The sequence below is a fragment of the Hyperolius riggenbachi genome, chromosome 6, assembly GCF_040937935.1.
Source record: "Hyperolius riggenbachi isolate aHypRig1 chromosome 6, aHypRig1.pri, whole genome shotgun sequence".
In the NCBI taxonomy this organism is placed as follows: domain Eukaryota; kingdom Metazoa; phylum Chordata; class Amphibia; order Anura; family Hyperoliidae; genus Hyperolius; species Hyperolius riggenbachi.
Genome location: NC_090651.1, coordinates 288,191,411 through 288,204,244, shown reverse-complemented (window position 1 = coordinate 288,204,244; position 12,834 = coordinate 288,191,411). Strand labels below are relative to the sequence as shown.

The 12,834-nt window shown below is 42.5% G+C and overlaps 1 protein-coding gene across 7 annotated transcripts in view; it reads right to left on the bottom strand.

The window, feature by feature from the left end:
* Window positions 1-12,834, bottom strand: part of ARHGEF12 (Rho guanine nucleotide exchange factor 12) — a 243,186-nt gene that overhangs the window by 103,306 nt on the left and 127,046 nt on the right. For all 7 annotated transcript variants that reach the window (XM_068240993.1, XM_068240996.1, XM_068240994.1 and 4 more), the window contains 4 exons: window positions 10,115-10,157; window positions 4,502-4,607; window positions 4,269-4,406; window positions 2,499-2,531 (listed from right to left, as the gene is read on the bottom strand). In XM_068240993.1, the coding sequence (XP_068097094.1) occupies window positions 2,499-2,531; window positions 4,269-4,406; window positions 4,502-4,607; window positions 10,115-10,157 (320 nt within the window). The remainder of the gene's footprint in view (window positions 1-2,498; window positions 2,532-4,268; window positions 4,407-4,501; window positions 4,608-10,114; window positions 10,158-12,834) is intronic.

Sequence of the window (12,834 nt, the reverse complement as noted above, 5' to 3'; positions counted from 1 at the left end):
ATTAGCATTCTTTTCCAAAAGAAGAAATCACGGCAGCGGCAGTCATGGGACATACACAATGGTAAGCTAAGGACAAAGCCTATGCTACAAAAAAAATTCTAGTGCTACAAAATAAAAATTCATTACATAGAGATTTCAGAGAGCATGAAGAACAAAAAATAGAGAAGCAACAAGGCAGCACTATGCAATCTACAAGAAATTGGTGCTGGCAGGGTTATCACAGCTGGAAAGGTCTGACACTTAAAGTGCATCAAACATTTGTGATTTTGGAACACATTTTGAAGCATTGAAATATAAATTTCCACTTTTCTTTAATGTCTCAAACCTAAGCTATTTTCCTTGCGCAGTGGCAGAAAGAAAAAGTTGTATAAAAACCTAAGAAACTGTTGAATCAATTTAAAAGGCATACAAAAATAAATACTAGCAAACCAGTGTAATCAGTTATTGAAAGCAAAAAAAACTCCCATTCATGCTGTTATAGCACAGACATGTAAATAGAAGTCTTCAGCTGTCAAGGAGCACAAAAGACACATTAGTATTATTCACCTGTCCTCATTACCAATGGCAATCAATAAAAAGAGACATCTATGCTAATCCACAGTTGTAAGTATGCACGGACCCAGAAGCTAAGAGATCACCATGACAACTGTCATCTTTTATATAGCAAGGATTTTAACAGTATTATTTCAAACTCATCCTATATACTAGCCAAAGGTTGTAAAAATATGCATAAACCCGGAAGCACTTGTGGGCGGCAGCTTAGAAAGGGTGGCAAAGTTGTGGGAGGTGCTAATTATGGCGGTGGCTTACGGTATGCTAAACAGTTGTAGGTGGTGGCGTAGTATGCGATGCGGCTTAGTGGGGCGGTTGTGGTGTGCACGCTTCGCACATGATTATTTTGAAAATCGGGGGATTTCTGGTTATATAATAAGCAACATAAGAAGAGAAACTATGAATGAGAAGCTGTATTTGTAGTGATCTATATTGGGAGCATATGCACACTATGGTATCGTACAAAGAGGTATGGAGGCACTATGGGGAAGGGGTAGATATGTAGGTAATATACTGTGGGAGATACTTTAATGAGAGTACTAAAAGAAGACACAAAGAATGGTGCATACAAGTTGGACATCATGATAGAACAGGAGCTAAACATGGTGGCTATTGAAAGGAAAGTACGGTTTAGCCACCTAAAAAGTACAATCCCTTTTAGTAAGCTCCAAGGTACCAGGAAAAGGAATTTACTATATCAGAACTTTACTGTATTAGAATTGGTCATACATTGTATATTTATACAGACACATTTGCTGGGACCGGAGGACTGAGTTTACTATATCCACAGGTTTTAGGTATCTCGTCTTCCTCATTTTTACCATTTAAAGGGAACCTTAACTGAGAGGGATATGGATGTTTCCTTTTAAACAATACCAGTTGCCTGGCAGCCCTGCTGATCTCTTTGGCTGCAGTAGTGATTGAGTCACATACCTGAAACAAGCATGCAGCTAATCCAGTCTGACTTTAGTCAGAGCACCTGATCTGCATGCTTGTTCAGGGACTGTGGCTAAAAGTATTAGAGATACAGGATCAGCAGGAGAGTTAGGCAACTGGTATTTTTAAAGGATAAATCGATATCCTTCTCGGTTTAGGTTTCCTTTAATAATTCAGATCAAGGAGTAAATACAAAATACAGTGCATTTTTAATTCACGGCGGCACTGTTTATCTTAGTAGTTGAGACTATAAAATCACTGAACAATAAACACAGCTGCTGGTTAACTGAATCAACCTCTAAAAGTACGTACACACATCTGATATTTCTTAACGACTTGTCGTTCAAACCGGTCATTTGAATGACAGTTTGGCGTGTGTACGAACAATCGTTAGACTGATAGCAACAGTTTTGACTTATCCACTTGGCAAATCCGTGGACTAACTGTCGTTCCAACGACAGTTAGGTCTGTACATGTGTACAAACGACTTGTTTGAAATTCTATTAGTTTACCACTAAAAGACATTCAAACAACAACAAGTCGTTTGATCAGTCATTTAATATGATCCATTGTTCTATCCAGTCCATTGACCATTCAAACAACATGTAAATTAGCTGTAATTAGCATTTCAAACGTTTTGTAGTCTGTGTGTACAAGGAGTCTGAACAACTTTCTGTTTGAATGACAAAACGTTCAAATGTACGGTTTGAAAGACAATCAGGCATAAAATCAGACGTATGTACGAACCATAAAAGCTGTGATTAGTTAATCCTAAACTCCGCCTCCTGAGTATTTGGTCAATTTTTTTGATCACTGCTGATTACAAAGAGTGAATTACTCCACTGTCTTCAATAGGTGAAGGAAGACATGGCCTTTCCTTGATTTATAAAAACAAAAAACTGCAAAAATGATTTTTAGGATCAGCTAGTCAATTTTCAAGCAGCAATAATGAAAAAGCAAGTGCTAATGTAATTCATATGGAATGTATGGTTGAAGTTGCACCATCTTACCATTTCTCTTCCTCAGGTGGCTGCGATGACAACCTGCAAGAAAGAATAAATGAATGTTAATAGAACAGAGAGTATTTGCCTCAGAGCACATGACCAGCTTGTTCTGTTCATTAACCCGCCTTAGAAACATGAAAGACAGAAGATCAACAACTGCTTTTTTAACAGGATTACACTTTCAGACACCTTCATAGATAAATCCCTTTGATGCATACATGAGAACTGTTACAGCTCGTTTTATCTTTCAGCATTAGGCCAGTTGTCCATGCACATGCACATTACATGGGTTCACACGCCCCCCACCAATTGGGCTCAGCAGACTGAAAAGCCAGATCCCTCATGGATTTGAAATTGAAAGATAAAAAGGTGTTGAATCCATTTTCTGAATAGCTGGAACTGATGTTGCACTTTTAACTCTGCAGATCGATAACTGCTTACATTAAAAAGCAGTCCCTGTTCCATTTCTGTACGGCAGGAGTTCACATTCAATTAATCAGAGAGCCACCGGCTTTCTTTATCTTAATCATATATGTGATGTCTGAAGACACTGAGATAAGACGTCATATGATTTGCAGGAAAACATCAATGTCCATAAGATCTAAAACTGCCATCCATTTCTAACTATTAAGGTATACCTCCACTTTTGTGGTAAAATAACTCCCTCCAGAACCATCTACCTGCTATGTTCTTTCCTCAGTTTATCTCCGCTAGGAGCACAGCTGTTCTGACAGGGAACTAACCCTCCTGGTGAGAAATATACTACCTGCATGAGTGAAGCACTCACTATATAAGGAAAAGAGGGATAAAAAAAAAGAGGATTATTTGCACTGTTGCCATGGCTGCCAGAAAGCATAATTTAGCATCTTCATAAAATGATAGTGTGCTGCAGACTGACCAGAAAAGGCCATTTTAAAGCAGTATCTCCATAATAGTAGTTTGTAAGCTGGAATTACTCCATGCCTGACCTTAAAGAATACCTGACCTGAGGAAATAAACACAAGGGGTTTGCAGCACACCAGCTCTTTTATTCAGAGCAAACAGGTTACAAGCAACAGCAAGCTTTCGGACAATCCCTGTCCTTTGTCAAGCTTGACAAAGGACAGGGATTGTCCGAAAGCTTGCTGTTGCTTGTAACCTGTTTGCTCTGAATAAAAGAGCTGGTGTGCTGCAAACCCCTTGTGTTTATTGCTATTACTTTGTGGAGGTGGGGACCTTCGCTGTTTGCTTGCACCCACATACTGTCACCTGTGTGCTGCTGACCCTTGATTGAACACTGACCTGAGGCAATGCTACCTTAGGCAAGCACAGAGGTATGGCTCATGCTAAATCCACATACTTTTGTGTTTTGCCTGTTCCTCTACTTATACTGTTGTGCATAACGGGCTCATATACATGGAAATGTCACACTAAACCAAGTACCTGTTCAAGTCCAGGACAGCCAACTGTTTCTTCCTGCTAAATGGTTGAAGGAAGCACAGTTTGAATCATTGCGTAGATCTAGAAAATCATAGTTGGCAGCAGACTAAATTGGGAAAGGTACTTCTAAATGGCAATATATTACAGCGTTGTTTGCGCATCAATGATTTATATTCCATTAATATTTTATGAAGATAGTTATATTTTTCAGATTGCAATGAAGATTAAAAAAATCCAACCCCATCCAACACTGAAATAAATCATTGCATGTGAAAAACAAACAATGAACAGATGTTAGAGTGCTTAATACACAGAAAATTAACAGATTTGGCTAATTTAAAACACAGCTTGACTTACAAAACATCATCAATTTTCTGCAGAATTGGTTCGGCACACATCCTTTCTTTTTCAAGCGTGTGGCATTCGCGGGAACGTTCGGCGTCCAGTTTTGCCAGCTCGTTTTCTGCCAGGGTCAGCCCCATACTGCGTTTCTGCCTGGTGGACAAATCGCGTTCAGAAATTAGTTTTAGCTCCATTTTACTGGGCCTAGTAGAAAAATCAGGACTGGACCTAAACAGAAAAAGGAGTACCTAAAGTCTTCTAGCAGTTTTTGAACTTCTGAGTACATCTTTTCCTGCATCGTGTGGACGTACTGTCTCAGCAATTCTTCAGGTATTAATTCTGGTCTCCTTTTCTCTATTGCATAAATAGAAAAAAAAAAACGTTAGAGAAAATATACATCTGAAAATGAAAGCCTTTATTCATAGACAAATCAAAATATAACAATCTGATATCGTAGTCAATAGAATTACCAAATGCTAACTTTTCGGAAGAAAAGAAGCTTATTCTTCTAAAAGTGTTTTTTTAAAAAAATTGTTCACATGGTCTGAGGCAGCTGTATTCTAGGGGTTAACAAGTTCTGTATACAAGGCTGCTGTTGGTTCCTCATGAATGCTACGGGGAGGAGCATGGACTGAACTGTCTGAGAATATTGCAATCTAAAGTAGCGGAAGTCTGTGCTACAGGAAATTACTGATGAATAAAATTGGTATATTTGACACAAGCAGATGTAGAACAGAAAGCAGGAAAGTATAGGAGTATGCGGCTAATGCCCAATTTAGGTACCCTATAGGCGCTAATGTAAATATCGGCTATTGGGCACCAAAAGTAGAAATTTGGACACCTAATAGTGGGCACTGGGCCCGCCCAACCAAAATTTTCGTTTTGAAAAATTATCGTTTTGAAATTCTGAAATGTTTAGTTTTTTTTAAATGCATCTTTTTTAATATACGTTATTTGCAGCAGGGTTAGGGGAGATGTGAGGTGGTTAAGGTTAAGCATCCAGAAGGGGGAGGAGGTTTAGGGTTAGGCATCAGGATGGGGTTTTAGCGTTAGACGCCTGGAAGGGTGGGGTTTTAGGGTTGGGCACCAGTAAGGGTGGGGTTTTAGGGTTAGGAAGGGGGGTTTAAGGTTAAGCATGGGGGGGAGGGTTGTGTGTGAAAGTAGGGTTAGGTTTAGTTGTAGTAAAATATCAGTAACATTTACCACTGTTTTGCCATCATCCTTACCGCTGTAAATATTTTTTTGTTTTCATTTGGCCCCTATTTTGTGCCCATATTTATCATTTAGACTTATATCGGATTCACCCATGTTTCCTTGTGCCTCTATTTCATGCACGCATAGAGAACCTCTGTCCCTTCCATCAGTAACAGGCTGCAGAAATTTAAACTAGGGGAACTCAGTATTCCTCCTCCCTTACAAAAAAAGAAGGGTCCCTTCTGAGAGCTCAATGAACATAAGTGAAAGCCTCATCTACAACTATGGCTGTACCATATGGATAGAGAGAATCCCCTTACCCAGCTTATACGAGGTGGACACATAGGCCAAGTTCCCACTAGCTGAGAATACAAGTTATTGACAAACAGAATGCTAGTTGCAATTGCAATTTGTATTGCAATGTGTAGATGGTGACCAGGTCCCTCGCTACTAACAGCATAAAGCCTCTTTGCATTTGCTCAAACTCCTCCTACAAGGAAGTCAATCAGGCCACATGTCCCTGGCAGTGATAAAGTCAGTCATGGGGAAGCCACTGAGATTCCTGCTACTGCCACCCCTCATTAGAAAGAGACAAAAAATAGGTAGGCTAGGCTTTATTTTAAATGCAGTTATAATTGGGGGCCTGAACTAGGCCTTTAAAGTGAACCAGAGGTGAAAATAAACTGAAGAGATGAACAATTGTATCTATCCTGCTACTCCTGAAATGACTTTTCTTCCCAGAAATCCCAGTGTTTTATTTTAGGTTTACGTCTTTAACCACTTCCGGACAGCGGGAAATGAAATCTACACCGTCTGTGACTGCTTATTCCTGCCAGGGTGTAGATTTCAATTACTGTGCCTCTCTCGTCGCTATGAGCTGGTCAGGAGCCCATATCATTGGGAATCGGCTCCAGTCAGGAGTCGATTCCCAATGAAATAGGCTCCTGACCAGCTCACAGAGCTCTGCCGTCAAAGCAACAGCAGAGTGAGGGATATGTGGCGGTGGGTGAGAGGCATGACTGGCGAGTCTGTGCAGCAATTTGTTGGAACACCCAGTTTTTTGGTACCAGCAGTCTCTGGCCTCAGAGAGCAGAGACTGCTGGTACGCAAGTGTTAACGTTTTATTGTCACTCCTCAATTCCTTATAGGTGAGGATAACGCTATGGTCCAACTACATCATGACTGGAGAGAAACTGTCACTTGCATACCTAAATGTTAACTCTTTCAAGCAGAAAAAAAAGAAACACAGTCTAGTTATATGTATGTTTGGCAATTAAAATACATGTCTATCTTAGCATGTTACTTAGGGTACCCTTTAAGACAAAAATCATGTTTTAATGAATAAAGAACATCCAAAATGTCAGAAAAAAAATTTGAATCACCACCCAGTCCCCAAGCTCTCCTTAGCAAACTGGAGGCCTGGCAGGGGAAACAAAACAGAGGACAATGAAAAGATGTCGCTATTTATTATAATGAGATGCAGCATAACGCTAAGGCTGCGGTAATACGCCAGAGAGACAAGGGTCTTTTACTTTAACTGTAATATGATTGTCTAAGCAAGCCATTAAAAAGAACAACTTGAAAAACGGAGTAACTAAAGTATTCATTATAGTGGAAAATGACGCTCCTTCAAGAGCATGAAGCTACTAACCCCATTTATGTAATGGCTGAATCAGCAATTCCAAATGGAATATTAGCTTATTCTGGCTGTTGTCCTGCAGACCGGCAAATGCCAGATCTGTCATTATATAGCATGAAATGTACCGTAGGTGCCAGTTAAACTGAGCCTGAAGTGAGACCTATGGAGACCGTCATTGCTATCCGCTTGTAAAACTGCTACTTAGATCTGTGCCATGCTGATCTCCTGGCTTCAGTAATAGATGAGTGGAACAAGAACACCTGCTCTGCATACTTGTTCCAAGCCCTTCAAAAATCAGGATCAACACAACAGGCATGCAAACTGGATTACACATTTTTAGCAGATACTTCCTGTCTATCCCTTCCAGTTCAGAAGGCTAGAGCAAGTTTGAAGGACAAATTGAAGTGAAAGGGATATGGAGGCTGCCATATGTATTTCCTCCTAACCTAACCTCCGTGGCATTTTAGGGTGTTTTTTTTTCACCTATTTTTTTTTTTTATCATGTAGCTAGCCTAGCGCTAGCTACATGATTCCATGCTCCCTCCCACCCTTCCGATCGCCGCCGGCGATCAAACCCATCAGGAAATCCCGTTCGGAACGGGATTTTCTGTAGGGCTTCCCCCGTCGCCATGGCGACGAACGGAATGACGTCAGACGTTGTGACATCAGGGGGAGTCGCGATCCACCCCATAGCGCAGCCTGGCGGTGATTGACCAGGCTGCGCAAGAGGTCTGCGGGGGTGGGGCCCTCTTTCGCAGCAGGTAGCGGCAGATCGGCGGTGATCAGGTAAGACACACAGCTAGCAAAGTGCTAGCTGCGTGTTTAAAAAAAAATTATGCAAATCAGCCCACCAGGGCCTGAGCAATCCAGCGTGGCGTTACTGGACGAGCTGAACTCGTCCGTAACGCCCAGGAGGCTAAATAATACCAGTTGCCTAAAATAAAGGGGGGGAATAAAGTGCGCTCCTCACTGTAAATTGATACCAATCCTCTCTATAATATAATCCTGGTGCGCTATAATCAATAGTGTATGCCCTCTAAGACAATGTATATGGAAGAGATGCAAGAGCTCAACAGGTCCTGATTCAAGATTACACCAAAATCTCAGGTCCTTGTACAAATGGGCTAATCATATATACAAATTGAGTTTACATAGATGGGTATCATAAAACGTTCTCGTACTAATATCCCACAATCAAACACTGAGCCATTAATGAAGCTACATCCACTATACCCCGTCTATACAATAGCCATAAGTCCTCATGCATACAAGTCCCAGTATTCAAGTCCTAATCCAAAGTAGGTTCTACACAGCGCAGTGCTTGTTAGATTCTTGTCATATTCACATATGGAATCCTAAATTACAAAACGATTATGCTCACCGGACTCCAATGCCAATCATAACAGTTGGCACATTGCATGTGTGGCCCAGCCAGCATTAATCATCCGATCTCCTGTGTCAGAAGCGATGTTCCAGCAGATGCAATGGCTGACCCCTCAAGACCAGTATTAGCGTGTTTCAGTCCCGATATCCACTCAGTCAGCACCTTAAACTCAGACAAACACTTCTATAGTGTAATACCGTTTTATTCCATTAAAAAGTATTTAAAATTGCACTCACAATCTTCCATAAAATATGTGCATATCAGTAATAACCTCGAGGTCCAGCGTCTCGCTCCATGGTTAGGCTCCGCCCAACTAGTTTCGTCATGAATGACTCATGTCCATGAGAGGTTATTACTGATACGCGCATATTTTATGGAAGTATACTTTTTAATGGAATGGTATAACACTATAGAAGTGTTTGTCCGAGTTTAAGGTGCTGACTGAGTGAATATCAGGACTTAGGAGGATTTGTGCACGGCCTGAAACACGCTAAAGCTGGTCTTGAGGGGTCAGCCATTGCATCTGCTGTTCTGACACAGGAGATGAAATGCCGGGCACTAGAGTGAACTGGGAGCAGGGACGAATGTTGCCCAATGATGGGCTCTGGCAGGGAGGAGAGTAGCTTATATTGCACAATACTCTGGACGCACAGGATGGGGAAAGCAGGAGGCAGGAGATGTGGAGGCAAATGTGGTGCACGAAGGACACACAGGGAGACACAAAGGTGGCACGAAGGGGCACAAAGGGACACAAAAGAGGTACAGAGGGGCATGAAGAAGCACGGGCCTGAAGGAAGCACAGGGGGGCATGAAAGATGCATGTGGGGCTTGAAGGGCATAAATGACGCACAGGGGAACAAAGGAACACAAGTAGGGATAGAAGGTGGGAAACAGTGGAGGCAAAGACGGGCATAGAGGAGATACAGGGGGACTCAGAGTGGCCACTGGAGACAAAGAAAGGTACAAAGAAAGGTACAAAGAAAGGTACAAAGAAGACACAGGGAACAGAGGAGGAACAGTGTTCCGACTTAAGAATAGATTCAGGTTAAGAACGAACCCACAGTCTATCTCGTTCGTTAACCAAGGACTACCTGTATATTACAGTTTTAGGTATGCATACAAGTAAATCCTAAAACATTCTGCTAAATACGGTGTCACTGCTTTTCAAGAAAATAAGACCAGTTTCAGCTTGGGCTTTGCTATTTTTTTATCCTTTTATTTAGAACAAAAGGTAAGAGTGACAGAGTGTGGAACCACTTTGGTTAGGAAGAGGTGAATCTGCTTCTTTCATTTTATTTTGTCTATGTACTCAGAGACAGTTTTATTTGTGGAATAAGTTGCATTCAGCTTTCTATGCATAGCCATAGAAAAGAAAGGCAATGCAACAATGAGGGGCATATCTGAATGACACGCACTGTCTTCTGCTTTTTGAAAGGTGCAGTAATTAAGATTACCACTGTCTATCGTTCTGTGCTGGGTATCAATGTGTTTGTCAGAGATAAGACCACAAAGGCAGCCCAGAAGTGACAATCGCCTCCCTAAGTAATTGTCCACCAAACAGCTAAATTATAGACAGCGTAGTTAAACTGTTGTGCTGACAAAAAGGGGTTAACCTCACACAATTTATAACCTATTATAACTCACCTAAGTCTGACGCAAGTTCTTCTGGGACAGAAACCCGAAGATTCTGAAAAACAAAAATGGAAAAAAAAAAAAAAAAAGATTACAAAACAAGGAGAGTAGGACCACACTAAAGTGCAGGGGATTTGAGTGTATTATGCTGGGGATATACGGTACGTTTCTGTACCGTGTATCGACCAGCTGATCCGGCCAGCTGATAATATTCAGCTGGCCCGATCAAGCCGCTCGACCCGCGCCCGCTCGATTCCCGACGGCGGACAATGGCAGGGAATCGAGCGGCTGATAAGGCCCGCCGGCAGGGATCGATCCACGCGCACGCGGTGGGGGTCGATACGGCGGCTAATCGGCCGCCGGATCAACCCATGTATGCCCAGCATAAGACCGATACCAGAACTCACAGGGTTACATAATAACTCTCTATTGGCCTTGAGAAAGCACAGTTATTGGGCGAAACAAATAGGCAGGGAGGAGTCAGAACCAAGGATGTCCTGGAATAAACCTGCCACGCTGGTCTGAGCAATTAGCCGCCACATCTGCATCAGGTCAAATACACTGGATGGAGCGCTGTAATAACAGCGCAGGAGATTTGGGCGCAGCTGGCGCCACCATAGACCGTAAAAGGAATTAGGGCTATATCAGTGCACAGTGAGTAACTTCGGCACCGTCAGAATACAGAGCTGAAGTTACTTTTAAAACACTGTAATTCTGCCTCCAGCAATAGCAGTGGCTGGAAGGTGTGATGGTTAAGGGCACTGCCTCTGACACAGGAGACCAGGGTTCAAATCTCGGCTCTGCCTGTTCAGTAAGCCAGCACCTATTTCAGTAAGGAGTTTCTTGGGCAAGTCTCCTTAACACTGCTACTGCCTACTGCAAGTCTCCTTAACACTGCTACTGCCTACTTAACACTGCTACTGCCTACCTCGCAAGTGCTTTGAGTCCGACAGGAGAAAGGCCCTATACAAATACTGCAATTATTATTATTAGCATTCCCCACTATCCACTTGGACCTAGAGGGGGAATAGTATTTTAACGTCGCTGGGAACCTGTGCAGCAACAGGACAAGCCATATACCGGCTGTATCTTGCGCCCAAGTCTCCTGGCGGCGGGATCACAGGGACGCCACTGGATTCCCTCAGGGAGGAGGTTACCACAGCTAGTTGACTGGACATGTGGAGTCACTTTATGCTGGGAATACACGGTAAGATTCTGAGCCATTTAGATGGCTCGATAGAGAATGTCTGACACAACCGATCTCCCACCCGATCGTTTCTGCGTTCGATTCTGCATGGGGGACAATGGAGAAAGATGAGAAAAACGAGCGGAAGATAAGAGAATCGCCCGCAGAATCGAGCGGCAAAAACAATCAGACGCAGAATCGCGCGACAGAATCTTACTGTGTATTCCTAGCATTAAACGGCTGGGTGGTGACAAACCTCCTTCCCTTCACATGGCAGTGGCATTTTTTTTCTTTCAAATTTTACACCAGGAGGCAACCTTTCACTGCTGGAAGCAGCACTGTGGTATGAGTGCTGGCCAGCTGGCGTGTTGTGTTGTGCTGTCATATGTCTGAGGTGTGGCTGATGTTTAGGAGCATTTATAGCTGGTGGTCCAGGGCCATTGCTTATTCATGTTTAGTTATTTTATTTTTGGGGGGGGGGGGGGGGGGGGGGGCGGGATGTCATGTTTCCCATGGGAATATCTGTCTTTTGACTGGCTAAAGGACAGGACAAAAATGTAAAAAAAGTGTTGATCTGCAATTAAAGTGATTTGGCACAATAGATGAAAAGCAGCATTATTTTTTTTTCTTTTCAATTTTTACATGAATATAGCAGGGCAGGTTCACACTCGGGAGCTTTTCAGCGCTTTGCTGACCGGCGGCGATCAGCAAAGCACAGTGACTAACATACCCCTATGAGATTATTCTCACTGCAGCGTTTTAAATGCATAAATCACAAACACACTGCATGCAGCATTTTGGGGGCGATTGTGTTGTGGTTCTCATTCTACTGACAGGAATCACAAATTGCGGTAAAAACTTAAAATTTTGTGCCACAAAACTTTTAGTGCGAACTAGCCCTGATGAAAATCCAGTGTGGAAATTAATGACTTTGCTCCTAAATAGAGGAGTGATAGTGCCACTGTTTAAAATTACAGGAGGGTTTAAAGTGAACCTGTCAGTAGATAAAATGACAGGAGTGCTTATATCACAAAATTCCAAATTGCAGATGTTAAAGTGTACCTAAACCAATGACATTTACCTACCTGGGGCTTCTACCAGCCCCACGCGGCACATTGAGGGGCAATGCGCCGCCCTCGCCACGCGTAGTTTAGCACGCATTCCTGTCCGCAGTAGAGTCCTGCACATGGACCAGGTAAGTAAAAGTCATTGGTTTAGGTTCACTTTAAGGTAATTTAGGCAAATGACATCTAATATATGCCCCTAATTGCTAGTTTGTAGTCATTTTCCACATCCCCATCAAAAGGAGTCCGAGGCAGGCATGAGGCTATATGTTGCTTTCACTAACAGTAGGTAGTAGAGCTGACAGATTTTGGACTAGCCCATCTCCTCATGGGAGATTCTCCGCATCACCTTTATTCTTTGCAAAAGCCCCCCCTCCCCCCCCCTGGAAAGGATCTATACCAAGATGTTAGCCAACTTGTTTGTACACTATTTTGGCAGTAAACAGATACTAGAGAATCCACCATGAGATGGACTAGTCCAA